This window comes from Trematomus bernacchii, unplaced genomic scaffold (genome assembly GCF_902827165.1).
Source record: "Trematomus bernacchii unplaced genomic scaffold, fTreBer1.1, whole genome shotgun sequence".
NCBI lineage: Eukaryota > Metazoa > Chordata > Actinopteri > Perciformes > Nototheniidae > Trematomus > Trematomus bernacchii.
This window is the reverse complement of record NW_022987720.1, coordinates 25,424,540-25,451,121: the sequence shown is the minus strand read 5'-3', so window position 1 is coordinate 25,451,121 and position 26,582 is coordinate 25,424,540. Positions and strand designations below refer to the sequence as shown.

The 26,582-nt window shown below is 40.9% G+C and overlaps 1 protein-coding gene across 1 annotated transcript in view; it reads right to left on the bottom strand.

Moving 5' to 3' along the window:
• The window catches only part of cacna1ha (calcium channel, voltage-dependent, T type, alpha 1H subunit a), a 126,295-nt gene that overhangs the window by 22,725 nt on the left and 76,988 nt on the right, over nucleotides 1-26,582 (bottom strand). The window contains 17 exon segments of the mRNA XM_034143463.1: nucleotides 337-426; nucleotides 897-1,022; nucleotides 1,954-2,080; nucleotides 2,636-2,820; nucleotides 2,957-3,025; nucleotides 3,789-3,912; nucleotides 4,121-4,224; nucleotides 6,235-6,594; nucleotides 8,082-8,365; nucleotides 8,455-8,542; nucleotides 9,497-9,652; nucleotides 12,475-12,592; nucleotides 12,683-12,868; nucleotides 13,951-14,102; nucleotides 19,382-19,576; nucleotides 20,292-20,491; nucleotides 24,397-24,920. Of these exon segments, the coding sequence (XP_033999354.1) occupies nucleotides 337-426; nucleotides 897-1,022; nucleotides 1,954-2,080; nucleotides 2,636-2,820; nucleotides 2,957-3,025; nucleotides 3,789-3,912; nucleotides 4,121-4,224; nucleotides 6,235-6,594; nucleotides 8,082-8,365; nucleotides 8,455-8,542; nucleotides 9,497-9,652; nucleotides 12,475-12,592; nucleotides 12,683-12,868; nucleotides 13,951-14,102; nucleotides 19,382-19,576; nucleotides 20,292-20,491; nucleotides 24,397-24,920 (3,088 nt within the window).

Sequence of the window (26,582 nt, the reverse complement as noted above, 5' to 3'; positions counted from 1 at the left end):
GCATGATCTGTTTGGTATTTTTTTTTTTTTAAAGTATAAATATGCCTTATATAGGTATGGTCCTACACTATATTATTCAAATATAGCATGATAGGTCCACTTTAAAGTAAAAAAATGTCCACTAAAAGATCAAATAAAATGCAATATACATATTTATATAATCAAAAGAAGTTAAGTCAAATGTGCAATAAAAGATAAAATAAAACAAATTAGAAATCCGATATTTATATACCTTTTGTGAGACATAATCTGTTGTATAATGTCTAAGGAAATAGATGTTTGATACACACAGGATTTGAAATGGGTCAGGCTTCATGTATCTCAAACCGTCATTACCTGTTGGTCCACTCCCACTGCATCCAGCCCGTCATACATGATGTTGACCCAGCCGTCCTTACAGGACAGCACGAACAAAGACATCAGAGCCTGGAGAGGAAACAGAGTCAGAACACAGGAATTTATCTGGTCCAATTACTTACAAACAAAGAGACTAATTCAAGTTTAAACAATGACATCTTGTACAACATTAGCATGTGTTTTTTCCTCTCAATGACAATTAGTTCCTGTAAATAGAAGATGCACATTCACTGTTGATAGCTGAGTAGACTTTGGTTTGAATATCAAACTAATATTTAAATGTTTAATAGTTGAACTTTGAATAAAGCAAGTAAATAAACCATATTTAAAAAATGAAAGAAAAATATATAAAGCCATGTAGAGAAAATTGAAAAATCACACTTAAATTGTGTTATTTAAACTGACAAAACATAATTTATATAGAAAACTCTATGTGTAATGTTGCACTCCAGCAGAATGTAGTAATACAAGTTATATTTTTGGTGCAACCTCCCTATCCTCCCCTCTCTCTTCCTCTCACACAGTCCATTAATTCGTACCTGAACCAGGTTGTCAAAGTTGTACTTCCTTCTGATCCAGCGGTAGTTGGCCTGCAGACAGTCGGACTTGTTGGTGACATTCTTTGTGTCCAGACCTTCACAGTGGTAGAACTTGCCTTTGAACAGCTAGAGAGACAGAGAGAGAAAGAGAAGTCTGTAAGGCGACTTGGCTGCCATTGAAACATTATCTCAATTACACCGGAGCTCACAGCGTCTTAAACGTCCAACTATTAATGCCAGTAATAAAAGGACGTTTCATTAAGCACACTCTTATCAGACGTTAGTGCGCAGCTAAAAGCTAGCCTGGGGGTCATGTTGTCCTTTAACCTAATTGTCATTCTTTCAAAACTCACACTCTTAAGGAACAATTACCCATTGTAAATTCAAGACACTTCCATTCCCCCCTCGAGCCACAATCACATATTCAGCTGCTCAACGACACTGACATTTAAGCTAAAGAGGCTAAATGTATTTTGTCCTCGAGCTTAGCAAAAGCAAATGACAAAGCATTATGCAGTGTAGGCTTTGGATTTCAACCTAGCTTACATGTCTGTTTTGTCAACTATAGCGTTGCAGGAATTCGTTTTAAACTCAGAAATTAGTTAGCATTTTAGCACTTCCTGGTTCTCTCGTCTCAAACTCAAGGAGTTTTTTTTTTGAATGGTCAGTGTTTAATACAACTTTATAAGATTTCTACCATTTGTTTTAGGCCTTAAAATATGTCAGTAAATAACCCAATCATGAATGTCAGATGCTTTTAAGTTTCTAAAATGCAAAGGTGGTTGCCAAAAGTGGCTAAATAAGACAGCTAATTGTCATCACGACAAACATTAGCCACATTTAGCTTTGCGATGTGACCGTGATGTTGTTTGTTTATAGCATTACGTTAGCTATTTACTTCTGCCAATTGCATGTGCTTTAACTATCGTAACATTTATGTTAATATGTGGAAATTATCCTGCTGAACAAAATGTGTAAGTATCATAAATGTTTGTTTGCTAAAAAAGGTCAACACAGCACCCGTTTGTTTGTGTTACTAAATGGGATTGCACAATACCTGCACCCCCAAGATGCCAAAGACAATGAAGAAGGCGCAGCAGATGAGGACAATGTTCCCGATGGGTCTGAGCGAGGTGATGAGCGTCTCCACAACCAACTTCAGCCCCGGAGCTCGGCTGATCACCCTGAAAAACACAAATAAAGACACATTAATGTTTGTTAGCAAGCCACTGTTCATTTCGTTCCAGAAAACGTATCAACTTTTTTCTCCATGACTAAGACAAACAAGCTGTTGTGAAAGATCTTAAGAGCGGATGAACGATACAAGCAAATACAGATATGCATTCACATTATATGCCACCATCAATTCTGAATCCGTGCGATCCCTTTGGATATTTATGCTAAACAGGGCAAGCAGTCAACTTCTTCATCTAAAGATATTGATGGCACCTCAAATTCTAACGCATTAATAGCAAGATAGCCTTATCATCATCTTTTTATCTCTCTGACTTTGCATGGCATAAACAGTTTTTCACGTCTTTGTTTTTTTAATATTCAACCCAAGTTACTTCCCTTAACCTACGTCGTAATGATTCCGTATAAGAGAAGGATAATCTTAGATAAGAGTATGTGTAAATAAATAAGATAACAAATAACTGAACAGGTATGATGCTTCCTGTTTCTGTGATGCTTACAAACAGAGCTATCCACACAACAACACACAGGAGTACACCGTGTACCTCAGTGGGCGTAGTGTTCGGAGCAGGCGTAGGACTCGGAGGATGCCCAGGATCCTGTTTCCTCCAGTGTAGGCCAGAGAGACCAGGATGTCCACCAGAGACACAAACACCAACAAACCATCCAGAACGTTCCAGCTGGACTTGAGGTACGTCTGCTTCCCGAAGCAGAAACCCAGCGCTAAAACCTGGAGAAACAATTATGGTAATATTTAGAACATCTTTCAAGCTTTAAATTAGAGATATAACTAGAAATTATTGTTTCAAATTGTTACGAAGTACAACTTTTAACCGAGCTGATGGAAAGAAAACATTGGAGTTTACCTTTATGGCCATCTCTGCCAGGAAGATCACAGTGAAAACGTAGTTGGACACACTCAGAAACTTTCGCTCCTAAGGAAAATGTTATAATAAAAACATAATTAAAGAAATGAAGTTAAACACAGCACAGAAGTAATACTAGCTCTTGGTTTATACATTTAGCTTGCTAATTAAAGGTGGGGTAGGTAAGTTTGAGAAACCGGCTCGAGATACACTTTCTGTTATATTCCATGGAATGCTCTTAACATCCCGATAGCAATGAATATCTTAAGTGCTTTGACAAAAAATCCATTAAAAAATATAATCTGTGGAAGCCGTAGTACTGTAAAAAGCACGACCAATCATTTTATCCGGCCCGGCTAAAATAACTGGATGGCCTACCTGCCTGTCAGCCTTCCATCTGTGCACAAACTTATCTCGTGCCCTCATTGGTCATGTGCGCGTTCGTGTGTGTTGGAGGAGGGGCTCTATAAGGAAGTGGCAGATTTCTTCCGGCTGTGTATTTTCAAATTCTAGCGCACTCGAGCCGGTTTCTCCAAAATTACCTACCCCACCTTTAACAGGTTGTAATGTATTGTTCCATTTGTTTGTCTACAGCGTATCCACATTTGACAGATATCCTCTTTCAAAGAAAGATAGATAGGAGCAGTTGCAGTAGCAAAATCCTAAATACAGTGGTTACTATGGAATAACACGTTGTGTAAGCTCTAATTTGTCATGTTTGCTGTAATTCAGTAACCTGCAAATAGCTCAGACAAATGTGAGTAAAGAGTGAAGTGTATCATTATAAACAGTAGGTGCAAGCAGAGGTCCTTTGTTTCAGTGTGTGTCTCACCTTGCTTTCAATACTTATACCAGGCCTTTCCAGGGCAATGGTGATGCAGTTGAGGAAGATGAAAATCAGAACCACATGGTCGAACAATTTGTGAGAGATCACACTTTTGCACCAGCGACGTAATCTAAACAAAAACACACACACGCACAGTCATCTACAATGTCAACGCTCGGTTAGCGCTATTGACCAAACAATTAGCAGCAAGAAAGCAGCAAAAGGGGAATAAAATGAGAGAGGTGAAGCGAGATGAGAAGCAAAGCAGAGGAAAAGGGGAGAAAGTAGGGGTCTAGAATAAAGCAGATTGATGATGAAATGTTGTGTGTTAGACTCACTTGCTCTCTGGAGAGAACACATACAGGTTCCAGTCGTCATGCTCTTTGCACCAGCTGGGCTTCATGTTTTGAAGCTCTTTTGTGAGCCAGAGCCAGAAAGAACTCTGCAGAGGTGAGAGGTCAGACGTTAACATTGTCACAAACATCTTATTTTTAAGGTTATAATCACATTACATTATTTCTTAAATTACACCATGAACAACATGAGTAATTTTCATTGTGAAATTGTTGAATACCCAAAGTTGTTACAACAATTGTTCAGGTAATTGTATTTAATTCCCATAGCATATTTTATGTAGAGTGTTTATTGGGAGTAGAAACAGCATTGCTACTGTAAAAGGCTAATAACATTAATATTCATAAAATAGGAAAATAGTCTTATTTAGTCAAAAGAAAATCGTATTTCCGCCTGCACCTGAAAACAATTCAATATTGTTTAAATGTTGTATAACTCCATAGTAGAAAAATAACAGAGACCGCATCTTTAGCCGCAAAAGGGGTTTACTTATCCAATCAACAATTACACTCCAAAAGCATTTAAAAACAATGCATAATATAATGAGTTCCCACAGTGTTGCTGGTGTTAGCCCTTCCTTGTTTATTTTAATCTATGGGGACACAAAAAAACAAGTGTTTTCTTACAGTGAGATAACTGCACCATGACTCTTAACTTAGCTGGTGCGCAAGCTCAATACAAAGTGTTGTGAAACTCATTAAACTTTGTAATAAAACAAAGCTTAGGTGCACAGCTTCAGGATTCTAATTAAAAACAGCCCAAAGTCAAGCCTCTCAGCGAGCTTATTGCGCAGACTGTGGGAGTGTGTGTGTGTCGTGATGTTTGTTTGTAAGTGTGTGTGTAAACTGGATGAAGACAAACTGCTAACCATATATCCTTAGATCTGACATCCCTGACACACACAGAGCACCTCATGCATACACACTTTAGGTGTCACGCACACATTGATGCTTACTATGCCACGCACACATAAGAAATGCATACAGTTACACTTGTGGAAGATATGTTTTAAACCTCAATTTTCACATTTCATGGCTTGCAAAGACTCAATTTAATGAAAAAAACAGAGGTTATCCAAAACTATTGTAGATTTCAACCTTTCTCTATTTTTCACAAACGCACAGAAATGTAGAGCCACACTGATTTCTTGTTTTGTACCCACAGAGAAAACAATTAGTGCCCAAGCCAATCAATTACAGCACGACAATTAGCTTCCCCTCGAGGCTTGCAGTGTGAAAAACAAAACGCATTATAAAATCTCAAAGTGGGAGAGAGACAAAGGGCAAAGAAAACAAAGAACAATAACCGAGTAAGAAGCAAAAAAAATAAGTGAAATCAAATATGCAAACAGAGTCGGAGAGGGCAGATTAAGAGATTAAGAATTTACATAAGAGAGAAAAAACCACGAGGTGCAACTGCTCAGCGAACTTGTCCCCGGGTCTATGACGACACATTTCTTGCTCAAGCTTTTGTATGATTGTAAAACAACACGCAGTGAGAATAAAGACCTGATGTGAACGCTATCACACTGGGGACATTTCAATTTGATTATCCACCCGTAGGTGGTTAAAGTCCTCTACGTGTGCCGCTTTGGTTTCAAGACCCTCCAAAAAAGTCCTAGAAAGACGAGGTAAACTTAACGAATGTGCATTTAAAAAAGAGGAATAGTTTCGGCGAAAACTAAAAAGGTACCATGGGGTCAGATTAGAATTTTCCAAAGGGGGGTTCGTTTAGCATGAAACATTTGAAACAACTAAAGGATAAGTTCAAAAAGAAAGTAGAAAGAAAGTGAGGTCATAGAAAACTATTTCTGCTAAAAAGTGAGCAATGATTGAGAGTCAGAGCTAAACATTTCAGATGTGTGTATCTCACACTGCTGTAACCTTTATTCATGTACCTTTGTTATTCATGTTTTATTATCTTTGCTTTTAAATGAGTGTTTTTAAATGCCATTTTATAATATGTTTCTTAATATCTTTCCTTTTTGTAAAGCACTTTGAATTGCCTTGTGTTGAAAGGTGCTATATATATACACTGTATAAACTTGCCTTGCCTTGCATTCTAAATGTTATCTTGAAGGCCCTGACTCATAACTTACATCCTCATCTATTTCATCATCAGGCGAGAGGTCTTCCTTGGGGTCGGGGTTCACGAGGGGGGGGTCGTAGTTCAAGGTCCTCCCGTTGCAGTCTGCGTACTCGGCTGTGATGGAGGGGCAGAGAGTGGACGCCTGCAGTAGCTCCAGGGTCTCCGGCCGCAGTCTGTTGTTTCCCCCGGCCTCCCCCTTGTCCTCCCCGCCATCTTCCTCCTCCCCCCCCTTCCCGGACAGCAGGCTCTCCCTCTCGCCGCTGGTGTCTCGCCGCTTGAGGCTCGGCGCTCTTCCTAAACTGTTCCAGCTGGAGCGACGGCTCCCCCAGCGGGGAGGAAGAGGGGAGCGCCGGCCGGGACTCGAGAGGCTCTGGAAGAGACAGGAAGTATGGGTCAGCTACGTGTGTTTAGGTTACAGAGGTTTTAAAGCAATATCTGGCCATTAAGGGTTTAACAAATAGAAGTTATGCATGCCCAACTTAGCATGATAGCATGAACTAAATGAAATGTATTAAAGTGGACCTATCATGCTATATTTGAATAATATAGTGTAGGACCATACCTATATAAGGCATATTTATACTTTTTTTTTTTCAAAATACCAAACAGATCATGCATTTTAGCCATGCCTCATTTTGCTCAATTTGACAATTTCTAGCTCTGTTTGTGCAAGGGCTGATTCAGTGAGAACAGCACCATCTACTGGCCTGGCATATGTACTACAGCGTCTCCAGCGCTTTCGAACGGCAATGGCCGTGGCTGTCTCCTCCTGATTGGTGGAGTTGGCCCAATAGCCGTAGCGCCACTGTCCTGACGTCAGGACAGTGTTCAAATCTGGATCAGTTTTTATCAGATCCGTTGCAGCCCCTTTTTTAGAGATTTGGGTATGGAGGAAAATAGAGAGGGTTGTGTTTTCTGACACTTGGTGAGTTCCCTGGAACACCGGGGACACATATTCATGTATAAAAGACGTACAAAAGTGCATTTTGCATGATAGGTCCCCTTTAAAGTACATGTCAAAATATTTTAAGGCAACTTCAATTTGAGATTGATACCTAATTTTAGGATTCTCAGTTGATTCTGCAGTAAATGTTTCTGTCAGTCTTTTAAAATCACAAGAAAAAGAAAAAGCGATTCTTTGAGTTTTTTTCCACAGATGTTACACATTGCCAAGTAAGAAATAAACTATAGATACGATAAACCCAATAATGTATGTGATTGTTTGCCAGAATTTCCAATACATTTGTCTCTCACTGGTCAGAAGCTAAATATAGTAGTGACAGAAGTTTGCTACTTGCCAAATGTTATGCTCATATTCTCAACTTTATGGAATATGTTTAATATATCCTTACCCATGAGATAACACCACTCAATCTTGGCTCCTTACTGTATATTCAAAGATTTCGTTTCAGGCATTTGTGATTTCCTTGTGGAATAAATGCTGTGCCTGTCTACCTGTGTTATTAAACCACTATGTTTAGCAGGGCAAAGAAAAGTGCATTTTGGGTACCGGCATTATACCGTTGTTTGCAGTTTATCTTTTACCTGCTCTGTTCTCTTTCAACAAATAGAAAGTCATACCTTCCTCAAGTAAAATGAGACTGAGAAGTGAGTTTAGGTTCATCTCAGTCCACTGAGCAGTCTTTAAGGAATTCAAATGTCCTTCATGGTAGAGAACATTTAACGCCTGACGTTACCTCATCTGACTTGAATAATTAGATCTTCAGGCCCCTTGTGGTCCTCCATTAGGGACCATTGTGTCTGTGTACATGAAGTAAATAATAAATATGCTCCTCTACTCTGCCAACTCAGCGCTCTAAATCCATGCTTCGATGCTCTAAACATGACACCACTCACCAGAGAATGCTGGTCGTAGGCTATGGGGTCCATGGAGGTGACGCTTCCACGGCGAGAGTCTGCATGAACACTTCCTGAGTCTGAAAAGCCCAGTCCTGCATCGGCATACTGAGGCACCCCCTCTCTGTACATGAGGTCGTCCCCGAGGACAGACTCGGGTCCCAGGGAGCTCTTGGGAGTGGGCATGGGCGTGGCTGCTGTGCGCATGATTATTGGAGGAGCCATGGAGCCGCGAGGGTCAACATGACCGTTGGCTGTCATCATCAGAGAGTACATTTTAAGCTCTGTGGAGGCATAAAGTAATTTTATAACAATACAAACAAACAACACATTTTGAAATGTATTAAAACAAACATTCTGTCATTTAACCTACCAGAGTCTCTGAGCTGGGATACCTTCTCGTCATCATCGAAGTTATCTGATTTCTTCTCATCGTCCGACTCCGACCGATTAGCATCACCCTGGACACAGGAAGGATTTTTTTACTTGGAGTTCACAGTCTACGAGAAGTATCAGATACTGACCTTTGACTAGAGCTGTGAAGGTTAAGGCTACAATAACAAGTTCCAAATCAGGAAGTGATGGAGCAGCAAAGTATGGATTGCAAACCCGAAAAATGCATTTAAATGGCTTTTTTACTATTGCTGGCCATGCATTGATGATGCAGTGCCCCCGGCCTGCAAAGGAACACGATGCTGAATAGTTTGCAACGGAGAAGCATAGACAACTCCAAAAGCAACACATGTTCTACAGTGATAGCTTAATGGGTGGCTGCAGCTTGAAGGCAGATCCACATTGTGGAGGACGAGGGACTCTTTGAAATCATTTTCATCGCATTTGTCTTTCTATGTTGATAATAGTCTTAAAAACATATAATATCGATTTAGAACAAAAAAACTACGTTTTATTTGTGATTAATCGTGAGTTAACTATGGTCAATTATACGATTAATCACCACTAAGGATTTGAATTGATTGAAAGCCCTTCTTTGAACGCCTTGATGTGAATGAGGACATTCTCCTAGCTGAAGGCTCACTGCGTGGCAACATGATTTGGATGAGGAAGAATCTGAAATCATCAGTGGGTTTGTTTCGGACCGGGTCTCACTTTCATTCTCCGATCCCTCTTACGAGCAGTGGGGCCTCACATGATGTGACGAGAGGTAATGAGAGTCCGGACCGGCGGCTGCGAGACTCCATCGGGAGTTAATTAACATCGAGAGAATCTCATCGGCATTCACACAGTTGTGGATGAGAGATGCTCGTTAAAAATTAGACATTCATTTACTCCCCTGGCATTAGAGCCACAATTGCAAGAATCTCTGTGAAATGTGAAGTTGCATATTGAAAAAACAAGTGTTTCATTAAAGTAAAAGGGTAAACCCGAATGACATATTGTGCTTATTGTGTTCTCACCTCGGCCTGGAAGCCCTCAACCAAGATGGCCACGAGCAGGTTGAAGAGCACGTAGTTTCCAAATGTCATGAGAGCGACAAAGTAGAGCGCCGCCCATGGAGAGGTGGAGGCCATGCCGTTATACAGCACCACGTTCCAGTCCTCCTGGGTGAGAATCTATCGATTGAATGAAACACAAAGTCAGCTTTAGAGATATGTTATTTAAAAAATAGAGGAAAAGGTCAAGGGTCCACAGGCATGGAGAGAGAAGAAATGAAAGGCACATATAGAGAAAGAAAGGGGAACACATGGAGAGTAGAGGGGGAAAAGGAAGCAACATTATCCCTTCATATTTAATATGCTTTATAAAAAACAGTACTCAGTTGTGAAAAGAAGTTCTTAAATCTTTTTGATAAGTAAACGTAGTAATATCACTCTGTTACAAGTTGAAATACTGCACTCAAAGAACACTTAAAATAGCAAAATACTAAAACTTCTCATGCTGAATAGCCATTTTCGGAATATAATATCTATTGTATTACTGGATTATAATTAGTTATCCATTAATGTGAACATCATTTTAATTGAGTAGCTGGTAAACGTGGAGCCATCTTTAATGACTTTACATACTGCCAGGTATATTAAGTAAGGGATAATGTGCAGTGAGCCGGGTGTTAATGAGAAAAGAACCCCGACAGGGTGAATCTCCTGAGTCTGTCTTCTTCTGCTGCTGCTGCTTCTTTTAGTGTTTATCTCCCGTGTGTCTCCCGTCCCTATTTTCTCTATTGTCCAGCTCTGTGATTTTGGAGCTCTTTCCTTCTCTTCCGCTGATTTTCATGAACCCCAAATACAGTATGAATATTAAAATAAATAATCCATGGTCTGACTAATTTGTCATTTTGTGGCAACAGCAGACTCCTTTCTGCAGATGAATATGACTTTGAATATGAGTTCAAAGCTTCCTAAGCAAGGGTATGTTATTATTAGCAGGGGACTGCTATCAAGAAAAAGCAAACCTCTGAATTTCCAAATTGACTAATCAGAATCCAGTATTCAACCAAGCCATGTAATAACCATATTCATATTTCCTTAGTTGATTGTTATTCTTTATGAATAACATGAATGTGCAAAGTAGGTTGTGTTGTCAGATAAATGTAGAGGGGTAAAAAGTATAATATTTGCCTCCAATATGTAGTGGATTAGAAGAATATAGTAGAACAAATTGAAATACTAGTACTCTACTACTATTTAAGTAAATTAGTTTATTTTATTGCCATCCTGCTACGATACTTCCCCGTCATGCACATGGGATTACCACAAATCGTACGTAGGTGTTTATGTGTGTGTTTGTGCGTGTTTCCCTGTTTAAATCAATGTGAGTGATGAAAGCATTTAGAAACTGGGATGGCGTTCATGATGCAGCATGAAGCCTCACTCCGTCTCTGCCCACTCATTAAACACAGTGGCAGGAATACACTGCGCTGTCTGTGCATATTCATGTGTGTGTGTGTGTTGTATCATCTCCCCAGCAAACTATAATAAGTATATATAGTGAGCAGAACGCCTTCACGTGACAGGCAGCTCTGAATAAAATGCTTTTTCAGCATCATACTCCCACACGACACACACACACACACACACACACACACACACACACACACACACACACACACACACACACACACACACACACACACACACACACACACACACACACACACACACACACACACACACACACACACACACACACACACACACACACACACACACACACACACACACACACACACACACACACACACACACACACACACACACACACACACACACACACACACACACACACACACACACACACACACACACACACACACACACACACACAGTCCACTGCATTCTGTGTTCCACCTTTCTGCTGACGCGTCCCTTATAGAAAAGGAGGACGATCTATCTGGAGCAATTGAACAATATCTCCACATAGGGAGAGTTGGATGATAGTGAGAGAAGCTGTGCATAAGCAGAAATTCTCATTTCACAGCATTTCTCTAATGAGCAGAACTTGGCAGTTGAGTTTGGCATGCACACGGACACACACAAATACACACACAACAACTCTTAAGGCTCAGTTTGACATTTTGCTTGGGTTGGCCAAGGAGTACACATAGGCCTGTGTTGGGATAAAAATATACACAAACTGACGAGTGTAACTCTTACAAATACAAGGTAGGACGGATGTGATGCTGCTGCGGACATCTTTCCCTCCTGTCATACACGGGTCACTCTGAGGAGCTTTTTTTAGAAGGAGAGCCAGATACATTTCTGCCTCACTGTCAGAAAAGTTTTTTAAGATGATGCACACGTCACCAGCCTACACTTTGGCTGTATAGTAAATGTCCTTTAAGCTAACCCTTTAAGCAAAAGTAACTTATACACTGTTCCTAGTACTAGGATGGGTTAAAAGCAGAGAACAAATGTCACTGTGTGTGCTGTGTGCTCTGCATGTGTGACCATTCAAGAGGGTTTCATCCCTCCGATTCTATTCTATTCTATCTAACACTGTAGAAATGCCTACGGGAACCATGTTGGGATAAGTATCTTAGCACTTAGACATTTTGACTACACTGGTTAGGGATCAAACCACTGACCCTCGGATTGGTGGTACAAAGCAAGGTTTATATACTGCCAGTTCAAGTATGTTGATAGATAACTTGCAAGCTGTCACTTCTAACATTTTTGACAAGTAATAAGTCACTTTTGAATCAAATCTCAATCAATGAGAATACACAAAGCAGTTAAACCATAGGCAGAAGTTAATAAAACAACTATTATCGATAAAACATAAGAATAGCTGAGTAAAATCTTACATCAGGCCAGTATAAGTGCAGTTCTGGCAAATCAGAATGACTAAGAAAAATTGGGGCAAACTAAATTCAATGTGTGGATTGAAGCCAGCAGACTCTCAAGCGAAGTAGCAAAGTGTGAAATTAAAATCTAACCTGGAACACGGTGACGATGGCCCACAGCAGAGAGTCAAAGTTCTTGCGGTCGGGGACGGTGTCTCCGTTCTCTATCTCATGACTGAACTTACAGCCGAACAGATGCATGCCCAGTATACTGTGGGAGATAAGACGATGCAGTCATCCTTTGGGGGTCATAACAAATGAGGAAGTTTGATGTGTGTGTGTGTGTTTGGTGTGTGCATACCTGAAAGTGAAGATGAAGAGCATCAGCAGCATGCAGAAGGTGGCCACGTTGTCCATGGTCTTCATCAGCACCACCAGCTGTCTCCTCAGGGCGGGCAGGAAGCGGACCAGCTTCAGAACCCGCAGCAGACGAAATGTCCGCAGGACGGACAACCCCCCGTCTGCTTGACCGATTATCTCCCACACACTGAGGAACACACACCGAATGTGAGATACAATACTTTAGGTGTACTGTAGTGCACAATCACTATATGTAAACATAACTCTATGGAAAAGGGCAACATTACAATGTGTTACCCATGTTGAATAGAAAGAAGATGATAACAAACATCTAACAAATTCCCAATACAAGATAATTCACAGACTTCATGTTTCCTATGTGCTCGTCTTAGTTTGTGGTCGTGTCCTTAAATTGAAACGTTTTTGGCTGTTAGTTCAAAGCGATTAAGAAAGTCTTTTGAATAGATATACCTCTAAATCCATCATATTTTGTTCTGGGATTAGACACCCGTTATGACAGCAGACACAGTTATAATCTAAGAATCCCCTATTAGCATGGTTTGAACAACTAATATCCATTTTGCCATTGGAGAGATTATCATATGTTTTAAGAGGAACTCTATGAGTCTGTAAGGGACTGGTAAAAAATAGCATTAACCATGAGTGTTGTAACTATTGGGGTAACAAATATAACAGTATCAGTACTCACTTTTTCACTATTTTTGTTCAGTGGTGTTAGGGGTGGTTTGCTTTAAGTGTAGGTCCTTGTATCATATAATCTAACAACTGTTTGATGCTAATGTGTATATTTTAGCATTTAAAATCAATGCTTATATGAATATGCTAATAATAATAATTATGTTACATATATTATTGTCTTGAAGATACTTAGTTTGAGTAACTCAGGAGTCTTCAGGGTATTTCATATTCAGAACCACAAGTAACCCAACTACACGTATACAGAAGTCCCCTGATCCAATATGGGCTCTTTTAAACTCGCTGACAGCCACACAGTACGCCTCGACTCCTTTCAGGATCAAGAGTCTCCTGCCCCTGTGTGATCCATCCGGAGTGTGTCAATCTTAAAAAGGTACACACTGCGGCAGTGAACCCAATGATTGACAGTCAGGAGAAGAAATAGGACCCGGGACTCAGTTGTCAAGTTGGTGAAATCTACACTGTTGGAGCCATTGTTCTGGTGTATTTGCATTCTGCTCTTGTTTTGGATTTTGATGATATCAAATGTTATTCTCAGAGATATGTTATTACCTGATGATCACGATGACGCTGTCGAATATGTTGTATGGGTTCTTGATGTATCCGAACAAGCCAAAAGCCAGCAGCATGAAACCCATCTCCAGGACGAACATGCTGGTGAACACGATGTTACTGATCTCCAAAACATCAGTCAACTCCTCGGGCTGGGGGAGGGGGGGGAGAGGGAGAGGATAGAAGAGAGGGAGGAGGAAAATAGGGATGGTTAAAAGAAGAAAGAGCGCAAAAGTAAGAAAGCAGGAAGACAGAAAGAGTGATCAAGCGAAAACAGAAAGGAAAGAAAGAGGAAAGAACAAGTTAGTTAATATCTTCACACTTTATTTTCCCTGAGTTGTAAAAGCCTGTTTGTTTTTTGAGCTGAGACTTTATAAATCCAGTTCAGAGTACGGTCTCGCCCCATCACTCAAACAGGACCGGCAGCAGCAATCCATCAGTGTTGATCTGCTCCGCTCACAGAACAGTACAGTCAGTGATCCAGCCCGTCGTTAAGCATGTAGTCTTTTCAATGAAAACACAGCAATTTTGTGCTCCGGGAAACGCATCATATGATTTTTTTTTTATTGAAACATTTTGCCAGCGCTGCATCATTGATCTCAACGTGCTGGTTCACGTTAAAAGCTGTGGATTGGGTTCTATTTCTTTCTCATTTCAATACCCATCTATCCAAACAAAGCATTAAATGAACCAATAAATTGCATCAAATTGAGTTTAACGCTTGTCTACAAGGTGGAACAGAGATCCACAATTAAATCTACATATCTAATCATTGTGATAATCTCTTGTAACAATCCTACTTTTCCTTTTCCTGGAGTGTTTCATTATTCAGTGCAGATGAGCTCTTAACTATACATGCTTAAAGTGTGCCTGGAAGTTTAAAAAGCCATTCTGGTCCCACATTTTATTTTGACGCATGGCAGTCTCATTAAAACTCATTGGGATTCTTTTCATGTGGGGATCAACTGGGAAAAAGAAAACACTTTGTGTCCCAGCCCAGGGAGAATAAAATCCAGCAGACCCAATTCCCAACTAATAAACATTGAAGTATTAATATATAAAAATCCCAGATGTCCTGCTACAGCAGCAGATAAGGGTTAACCTTCAGTTTGTGTTATTGTGCACTATCAGTAACCTGCGGAAACATCAAGAGTTGGCCTATTTTCTTCGTTGTTTGTCATTCTTAAAACGTGTTATACACATACATATGTTGAAGCTGAATGAAGCTGGAGGTAAATGAGGGGTTTCCCTTTCACAAAGACACTAGTCAATTCATCATCGTCATCATCCATATAGAGTGCCACAGTGACGCGTCCTAAAACCCGGAAGTAAGTTAGCATTTTACGATATATCTAATCTAATCGATAGATTTATGATTAGAAAATTATAAAAGTAGGGTACACATGTGGATATTATCCGGCTGAACAAAACGTGATCTGTCTCTTCAATTTGTGTCAACCACAGACCTTATTTCGAGCTATTTTCCAAAATCCTATGGAGAAATTGCATTGGTTTTTGTCGAAGGAACCGGAAGGAGTTTACTTCCGGGTTTTAGGACGCGTCACTGTGGCACTCTATTGATAATTTCCTATTATATTAAAGATGATTCATTCAGGCATACTTGCATTATTAAAAGCAGTACATTCTACTTAAAATCAATGTTTACATCCAATTATCGCAGATAGAGGGCGCCAGACTACACTTCACACCTATTCCCCCCCCCTCTCTCAAACCCTACACACTCCAACAGACACACACATCTCTCCTGTGAAGATGTCAACTATATTTTTTTACAGCCACATTTCAAGACCCAGACTTGTTTCCTTTTGAAAGACACGCTGTTTAAACTAAGTTTATTTTATAAAGCGTATGTTTGGCATCCTTCACATTTGCTCCAACCACACTGCAGTACTTCCACTTCAGGGCATTTAACTGGAAAATAATGTACTTTCTTTACTCCACCACAATCAGCCTTTACTTACATGTTAATGACACAATCTGCATGATAATTAACTTTATTGTAATGCTATAAGGACGTTTTTTGTCTTTACTTACTTAAGTCTCGGCATGCATAACTTTCAATTGTAATGAGGTATGTTCATTTTATAGTGTATTTCATTGATTATTTCAATACTTATTGTATTTGAATACAGCTAAGGTAGATGTTGAGATGTCACTGCATGACAAACAGATAAACTGCAACTCTCTGTATCTTTATCAATTTCATGGATATTTCTTGTAAGCCAAATCCATCACTGTATGATTCAGTGTATTGATACGTGACCAAATTCTATGCTGTGATTACTACACACCCGCACACAGACACACACTTTTTCCCCAACAGCCTATTGGACATGCTGAAACCGAGCCTGTCTGATCCATTGCTTAGCTGTCTCTTATAAAGTGCAGTAAATGGTAAGTGTGTGTGTCTGGGTCGAGCCACCCTGCTGAGCTATTACTTCCATTACAGCAGTAGTTTGACGGCACTTGAAACATTTACTGCTATAGCTTGTATAACTGTGACCTCACTGTCAATATGAAGTGCTGTATGTGTAGTGCGGGGTTGTGTAATCTAACGCATGCAGCTTCCCTTTTTTTTTTTGCATTACTATTTTGGGCAGATGAGCTTTTGAGTTAATTGGGACAGTCGTGATGCTTTGAAAACCAAAGCAGAAACGCCTGCACATAAAAAAATAAACAAGTAACACCAGGGGACCCTATCACAACTTTTGGAGTTCCGCATGGTGAGGTAGAACAATGCCATGTTTTTATTTTATTTTTTAAAGAGCTGGGCAGACAATTGAAAGACTTGCCGCCTGGCTGTTTGTTCAAATTGTCTTTTACTGACCAGCCAGCAGCACATAAAAAACTTTAAAGCGCCTCACCAAAGCTTTAAAAGAGCCCTCTGTCAGCTATCTGAAGCCGTCACAATACTAGAGTCACATACATTATTATTTAACAGTGGACTAGAGGCTTTTTCATTACCTCTGTGGTTGTCACACCGGAGAAATGAAAGAGCTTATTGCTGACTTGCAGGGCAATAATTTCCATATGCTACACAGCAGTTTTTATTGCTGCTATACGTATCTTTACAGTGTGTTGGGAGGGGAGAGTGCAGAATGGCCAACAGGAGAATTCAAACACTACAAAACATAATACAGCAATAGCCAAAGGGTTGGAGGTTTAAAAATCTCAATAAGCATGCACGACCCAATAATCCTAATGTCTTCTCTGCTTTTAGGCTTTACTCAGCACGCTGAATTCTGCTTCCTGTTCTCGTGGATTGACAAACGTGTGAAAACGATCAGTGGCTGGTTGAGTTTAAAGGTTAGAAAAGCCAATTGTATTCAGGTCCAGCGGCGAGGGCGACAAATGTGGGAGAGGGGGGGGGGGAAAGGAAAAGATCTCTCCCCTCTGTTAATACATCCCATCAACCTGCCCTTGAGATGTCAGCCTCACATACAACGGTGCACTGTTTTATAGTAGCAATAGATTGCTGTGATCATTAGCAACTGAGTGGTTTCAAAAGTAATTAGGACGGCCTCTCCTTATGTCAATATGTTTTATGTCATCAATCACCCCGAATGAGTGTTCTGAACTCTTGCTTTAGACGCTGCTTTCCACCCCCGTCATTACGTTTGACAGACTGAGTGCTCAATCAGAATGAAATACTGTGAGTGCCCGCAGGAAGACATTTCCAATGTGTTTGAATGCCAATCTGCGAATGACCTTGCCCTTAAGATTATGAGGAACAAAAGCACAACTGAGATATGCACCTCCCCCACACCCATGCATCCATACATGCATAGATATTTAGAATTAAGGATTTAACACCTAAGCCTTCAACAACATGAGTATGTTGTTCAAATACAAATTGAGATATGGTGTTTACTTTCAAAATTCATTTTTAAACCATAAAACGCTCCTTTAAAACCGTTTGTGAGGGTTAAAGAGGTCTTATTATGCTTTGGGGGATTTTCCCTTTCCTGTAAATGCCTCCATTTGACTTATTTGTTTCTTCTGCGACATAGTGACATCATTATGTAACTCTCGCGCTTCTATTGGCTAGCGCAATCACACAGAGCAGACTAGCTTACCAATCAGAGCAGACTGGGCTCTGGTTTCAGACAGAGGGTGAAAAGAGGTAGTATGAGAAAATAAAGAGCTTTTTGCATATGAACGTGTCACAATAGAGGCACAAAATGCAAATATAAACATGAAAATTAGCATCATAGGGCCCCTTTAAACCTTTAAACAGCTTGTGAGGATATAAATGTTACCGGTAGGATTATTTGAATGTGATTACCTTTGAGCATAACTATATTTAGCATTTATTTGTGATTTTGTGTGTGCTTTTAATATACAAACTACAAGAAAAAGGTTGTGTTCATAATCATCAGCAGGCAAATGTACAGTCATTCCCCAAAAATTCACTTTGGGATTCGATGCTGTTATTTGTGAGTGATCAAGTTGGATGTGTGTCATTCATGAACAGCATGTGGTTGCGTATTAAAACTTCAAGTCATACTTTTATAGTATCCTCAGATTCGAGCTTCCAGACGGTGCATTTGAAATCGATTTTTACACTCACACTATCTACACTCCACCTCCTACACCTCCTCACAGACACTTATACACTCGTAGTCTCGTAAAGTTTGGCTGGGTGTCACATGAGAGGGATGAAGGGTACTAAGGGGAGGAGGAACTCTTACATAACTCTTCAGTCCCTGTGAGCGTGTGTGAGTGTGTGTGTGTGTGTTATTGGCCCAATAAGGCCATGGCTCTCCCAGTCGCTTCTTGTGTTTATATCACAAAGAGAGAAGCACACACACATACACACACACATCCCCTGGAGAGGGAATTAGAGGAGATGGGAGCAAGAGGACACAGAGAAGAGAAAGGAGTGTGTGTGCAGAAGAATCTTGTCTTATGGATTTTACCCATTTGCTGTGCTGCTTGAAAACTAAAAGGTTGTGTGTGCGTGTGTGCGCATTTAAATGATATTTGGGTGTGAAAACTCTGCAGATGAATGTGTCTGCACAACTCTACAAATGTGTCAGAGTGTGCGAAAGTGGGTCGAGGGAAACAGGAGTTGTATTATTAAGCTGTTATTTTCCAGATGCTGGCCGCACAGGGTAAACTAGAAATAATCCTGGAGTGTGACGGAGTGTGTATTTGTGTGTGAGTAAGTAAGAAGGAGACAGTTGGTAGTTTACTTCTCCACTCTCTTCCTTTGTTACCTCACCCCTGGCCACCTCCTTGACTTTTTTCTCATTATACTCTCAGGCAGCCAAATGCCAGTTTCACAAACAAATGCCGCGTCTGACAGTTCTCATCCAACTACTTGTTTCTCTATAAAGGTCAGAGGATTGGAAACAATGATCTGAACGGTTCGCATCTGTCTCTCTCCCACATTTCAGTTGTGTCTTACCTGCTTATGGTACTCTATCCCCATGCTGAGGGTATTGACGAGGATGGCGATCATGATCCCTCGGTTGAAGTATTTACTTTCCACGATCCTCTTCAGTTTGTCCCTGAAGCCGACCCAGGCCCCGACCACTCCGTTTTTATACTCCCTGACCCCTCGCCGTCTGCTCCGACCTCGACCGCTTCTCAGATCTCCCCCCTAGAGCAGAAAAGATAGGGGAGGTATATGAAAGTGAGGCACTGAAGGGATAAACGCTGATAGCGAGTATTGAAGAGAAACTTTCTTTAATTGATTTTTATATAATTATGATAGTTTTACAATATATACAAAATAATCAGAAGAAAAAACCTATAAATTACAGTATTTTTTGTTTAGTGTCAATACTTTCAAGTGCAATTTCTTATTGTTTGGGCGTGACAGGGCGTACATTTGCCAAGTTTCACCCACTGCAGTCCAGTAGAGGGCGGAGTCTGTGTCAGTTAGTACAAAGGTTACGTATTGTAACCCTAGTTCTATAAGCACAGGTGGAGCCCTGTGTGAACAAAAGAGAGCACTCTGGATTTACTATTTTTAGGTATGTAGATCAGTACAATTATTGTTTTTAAATTGTATTCTGTAAACTACTTGGCATCCAACAGACAATGGAATGAAATGGCTGCAATACGTGTAGAGATTAAGATTTAAGAACAACTTGAAGTGGTCTCTTAATTTTTTCCAGAGCTGTATATATAGCCTTATATACTGTGTTGTCCACACATATTCGGGGAGACTCGTCCTAATTTGCTGGCTATGTTACAAAAGGCCTCCTGTGCTTATAGAACTAGGGTTACAATAAGTAACCTAAGGGTCATCCATTGAGCACTATCATTAATGCCAAATCCCCACTTCCACAACCTTCCTCCTCACTGTTTACCATCATCGTCAGTGCACCCCCGCACAGTCTGACCTGGGGGAAGTCGTGCAGTCCGTCCGGCTCACCCCTGCCTCCCTCCAGGTCTCCCAGCTCCAGCTCCAGGGTCTCCAGGCTGCGGGCGCACTGAGGGCAGCTGAGCAGCTCCAGCAGCAGAGGGCTGGGCACCACGCCCGCCAGCTGGTACAGCAGCCGCTGGCGACCTGGGGGGGGTGGAACGGGTGGAGACTGTCAAACAGTGCAAATGGGTTTATACAGGCTGTCCTCATTCGAAGCTGCTGTGTCATTAGCTTTCAGAGAAAGTCAAACATGATAGGAGTTCACGCTTGATCCAAGCCAATGTTTGTGTTCTTTGGGGGACAATGGGTTCATATCTTTATGGTTGCTAGATTAAATAAATTAATTCTAATGTCATAATATTAAATCAAATATTATCTTTGCATCATTACTACAAAACTATCCTTTACTGCATTATCTTGTGTGTGAATGATTATGTAAAGCACTTTTAAGAGTCTTTTGTCTACAGATGTGCAATATAAATAAACTAACCTCAACCTTAACCATCATCTTCGATTGACTTTCAATTCCATCATTTTAGAAAACCATAAACATATAATATATACATAAACAATAAAATAGTCAAACTTTATTCAACAGAATTCAGTCAACAACCTCCTCCTACAAAGTGGAGTAAGTAAGTAGCCTCTACAGAGATTGGAAATGGCCATGGAATAAAAAACAAAGCCAAGATGTATTTATTTAAGATAAGTGTATATACAGAAAGCCAGCAAAAAAGACCCACCTATATACCCGAAAGCACAAAGTGTAGTGACACACTGCCACATCAACAGGTTACCATGACGCATCAGGGCCTCTCAGTCAGAATATTGCCAGAGAGCAAATTCTTGGTAATTGCATTTGACTTACAATAATCCCTAGCAGAACAAATGTTGTCAACATGTCTCAATAATCCATCCCCTAGGTAAGGTCAAGCTATCTACAACCAAGGATGAATGCCTCAAGCTGATGGCAGCTGGAATGAATGAATTGGCTTTGTTCCTTGCCAAAGTTATTTATTTTGTGTAATTGTGGCATGCATTAAAATGTGGCAATAATTTAAATAAATTGTGGTAACAAATTCTATCTCACACTCCGTAATTAACCATAATAACGGAAAGGCCACAAATGTATAAATGGTGGCCTCAACTTATTTATATTTTGTCTAAAGCTACTCCCAGGCTCCTGAGAGGCAGTACACAGGGCAAAATAGTCCATAAATGGTTCTCTGCCAAGCACTTCCTGCTGCTTGTTAAACTCAATGTTGTGAGCGCTGGCCTAATTGAAGGTGACTCATATGAGGACAACATTATTTCTTCTCTAATTTCTTCTTCTAGAAATTCTTCCTTTAATGGTGACTGGACAATAACATCGGGTGGAAGAGAAACGCGCTGCAGTTGGAAATGAAAACCACAGCAAGAAGCTCTAAACACAACGGTAACAGAAACACTAAAAAGTACATGCAGTGTTGAAGGGGTGTCCTATCTGAGTAGAGAGCCAGAACAAGCCTCTTTGCGCAGTGAGCAGTGAAACTCGCCCACAGTCCTGCACGAGCTCCTGGATGACTCCCCTCACCCTCTGTTCTCTGACTCCATCCTGCTCAAACCAGTTTAAAGGAACCGCAAAGCTGCTCAACATGACTTCTGGAAACATCAGCTCTTCAAAAGCTGATACCTCTAGCCATAAAAACAGGCTTGTGAGAGTTGTCATCACATGTCATTGTCTTTGATAACCTCCAAATTCATTTCCAAGTCTACTTATTTGTTTTGAGACCAACTTCTGACAGATTGTTTGCATTCTTACTAATTCTTTCAGCAAATGCCTTCAAGGGACACAATATTGTCTGGCAAACTGCTTGTTGAAATTCACCCCAACTTCACATCACTTTATATTACATTAGGGTTGGATTAGATTACATTTAAACTACAATTAGATTTGACAGCGCCAGAAAATGTTCCCAAGAACAGCACGAAGAGGCTTTTCAACCCCAAACAGCACTCCAACTCTAACCCATTACATCGCAAGGTCCAACATCATCTGACAGAGCTGAAAACAAATCTGGGAAAGTCAGACAATGACTGGAGACATTTAACTGGTTTAGTTTTCACTCAAGTGCAAAGCATTAAATCACACATTAGTAGTGTTGCTCTCACTCGGCGAAGGATTTGTATCGACTCTTTAACACTTTGAACACACTTGTGATGTTTTAAAGCCTCTTCCTAATCACGTTCTTTTTCTGTATTTATCCCGCGTCACGCAGTCTTCTCTGCAGTAAGGAACTAATTCATGTGCGCTTAATGATGTTTGGAGTGTCGGCAGCCAGCAGTGTGTACATGTGTGTTTGTGTGAGCTTGTTAGCAGTTTCCCCTCATTAGGACAGACGGGAGAAGTCTATCTATCTAGCTGCTTTTTCATTTTTCCTCTGCAACCAACAAAGTTTGATGTTGTCCGTTTCTCTCTCTGCTGCATGCTCTCCCCCCCAGCAAACCCTCCTTTCTCGCTCCCTTATTAATCCAATTTATTTCTCTCCCCTCCATCAAATTCTAAATATTTTATACCTCTCGTTTGAACTCCATCTGCTTCTTCTCCCACAGAATAACAGTTTGTTTATGTTACTTTACACTGCCCTCCTTTCTCTCTGCCCTGCCACTCCCCACACACGGTGCTGATTCCTACAATCCTCCTATTTATCCACTTCTCTGCACTGATAGCCCAAGCACTTGAGACATGGATGACATGGATCACACACACACACACACACACACACACACACACACACACACACACACACACACACACACACACACACACACCACACACACACACACACACACACACACACACACACACACACACACACACACACACACACACACACACACACACACACACACACACACACACACACACACACACACACACACACACACACACACACACACGTGTCAAACTTCTAAAGAGGCCAGAGGTATTTGCTCAAGGAAGAAATTAAGATGAAAACATTGTGAGGGATGAAAAAGATATGATGGAACCCCAGGGAAAACTGAGTATCAAGTAAATGTTAAGAAGAGACATTAAAGTAAAGCGAAACCCACTCAAAATAAAAACAAAATTGCTCCACTCAGAATGGCAACGGCCTTAAAAAGGGGCATGTTTGAACTCTTACTTCTCAGGCTGTCTTTTGACTCAGGTCATGTGACACTCACTCAATGCCCTATTTTATTTATATTTTCTCTTTTTTTGGTAATCTCTTAAGTATATTGTTGTTTGCATTGTTGGAGGAGCCTGGGACTTAAGATGTCCGCTGCCACAACTACACTGTAGCTATTGTGAATATGACAATAAAGCCTTTGAATATCATAATCTTGAAGCAACACTTTAAAATGTTTTGAAGCTGAGTCAGGCTCCACTCTGTAAACTACATGTATATACTGTATAACCACCATAGCCTCACACACACACACAAAGACTGTTATATCTCTGATGTGCAGAAATACTGCCTGTAAACGTACAACTTTGTGCAATACCACAGCTCATGTGAAATATAAACCCACGTCCAATGTATGCTTTCTTTTTCTTTCTTTCAATATATTTACAATTTGTAAAGATTACCAGCTTCTTGAATATTTTTATATGGTCACATTTTCCAAAAGAAATACTTAGCTTTTTCACCACGGCGTACTTATCTGCTATTTACATTTACTTATTGTGTTTTTATTAATAATAAGGTCTGCTTACTTTTTTATATAATATGTTAATCTACTTTTTTTACTTTAATACGCACTGTACTGTAGGTGTTGTAATGTCGGGACAATAAAAGGATTTCTGATTCTGATTAACTTTTGGGCCTTAAAAAAAAGAGGTGGTTTTACCAGTCCAGCCAAACTTTGATCTTAGAAAAAGGCCCTCAAGAAACCTTACGGTGATGTAACATTTCTACATTCATTTTGTTCTACAATCAAGACTTTTTAAATGTATGGAATGTGTCAGAGTGTGTGTTTTTGTGTGTGTGTGTGTGTGTGTGTGTGTGTGTGTGTGTGTCTCCTCTTACTGTGCTGTCCCATGAGCTGGTAGAGCTTGTTCAGTGTCTCTGTGTGTTCAGACGCCGGGTGGTTTTGGGGGTGATGCTCCGGGCTGTGGCCCCGGTGCTGGGAGTGGGGGGGCGGGGTCTTGCTGCTGTAGCTGCACACAAACGAGGGCAGTATGGTGGGGTAGTTCATGCCCCCGTTCAGTCGCCCCAGCAACGCCCCCATCCCCTGCGTGATGACCGACGGCCCCCCGCTGCTATTCCCGTTTGTACTTCCTCTCCGCACAGGAAGCGACTTCATCTCAAGCTCCTCCCCTCCTTCTCCGTCCGTGTGCTCGGCGGTCGCCACGGTGATGGTGGTGTGCTGCCCCCCGTTGCTGAGGCGACAGTGCTGGTGCTGATGGTGCTGCAGGAGGTTGTGGATGGGTCTGAGCCACAGAGCGTTCCCCGGACCCCCGCCCCCTCTGCTGGAGCCGTGGCCGTGTCCGTTCCCCCCCCCGTTACTGCCCGCACCGCCGCCGTTAGGGTTCACCTTTTTACGCCTTTTACTGGCCAGAGGACAGGAGACATTAAACATAATTAATAACTAAATAAGGAAGATTACCAACACCTTAATACCGTATTTTCCAGACTATAAGTTGCGCTTTTTTAAGCTGTCTGGCTGGTCCTGCGACTTATACTCCGAAGCGACTTAGATATGTTGTTTTTCTCTTAACGACATCTTTTTTGATAAGAGCGACTTATACACAGGTGCGACTTATAGTCCGGAAAATACGGTAAATGGACTGCATTTATTGAGCACTTTCATAGTTTTAACCTCCCATTACAGCTCTTTTTACATACTGCAATTATGTGAGATTCAAAATGATCAAAGCACACAATTATAAAACGAGGAAAGCCCAGGGAAACAATGTGGTCCTTTCAAACCAGGGATTTTATCCTGATACTTTGGACAGTCACCCTCTTAATATTACAGGAAATATTCAAGCATGTGTGAAATGAGTTCAACACAGGTTATACACGTTCAATGTCTAACAGGGATTCTGGGCCCCATCCTTTTTCTACTGTACATACTGCCCCTAGGTTCAATTCTCACAAAACATAACATTCCCTTCCACTGCTACGCCGACGATGTACAGATCTATCTGCCTCTCAAAGCAAATGTCAAACACTCACTACAGCAGTTGATGGACTGCTTAGCAGAGATAAAATCCTGGCTGAGCAAAAACGTTCTCAACCTCAACGAGAGCAAGACTGAGGTCATCTTTTTTGGACCCCAACCTCCAGCCTCTCCGGTTGATATTCTGGGCTCTCTCAAAAAAAACATCCTCCCCTCGGTCATGAACCTTGGAGTGACCTTCACTAGCACTTTTAAATTCGACAAGCAGGTCAGCACCGTAGTCAAATCCTGCTTTTTTTAAATAAGACTATTGGCCAAAACCAAGTCGTATTTATCTTTTAATGACTTAGAAAGGGTTATTAACGCCTTTGTAACCTCGAGACTGGACTATTGTAACGCTCTGTATGTGGGTATGGACCAGGCCTCAATTAAACGCCTGCAGCTAGTCCAAAACGCAGCTGCACGTTTGCTGACTGGCCACAAAAAGCGTGACCACATCACCCCAGTTCGGTTCAGAATTGATTTTAAAGTCCTTTTATTTGTTTTTAAAGCACTAAATGGGCTGGCTCCGGCCTATATAGCCGAACTCCTCCAGCGCTACACCCCAGCCAGAGCTTTAAGGTCTGCTGACCAGCTGCTGCTGGTAGTGCCCAAGACCAGGCTCAAAACCCGAGGGCACCGAGCCTTCGCAGCAGCTGGCCCTAGGCTCTGGAACACTCTGCCCCTCCATGTGAGGTCGGCCCAGACCCTAGGGGTTTTTAAATCTACACTAAAAACACACTTCTTCTCTCTGGCTTTCTAGTTAGAGCGGAGCATGACTACTGACTTTTCCGTGTGTTTTTTTTTATTTTATTTTTTATATCTGTTGTAATTTATTGTCGTTTATTGTGATTGTAGTAATGTGTTTTTATTACATGTACAGCACTTTGGCTCGACTAAAAATCGCTTTTAAATGTGCTATATAAATAAAACCTGATTTGATTTGAGGGTTGCCTTGTACTTAAATTACAACAGATTTCTTTTTAAATTGAAAAAACACAAATTCTCTAAAGCAATAATGCACCCCTTTAACTTCACTTCCTGTCACTGA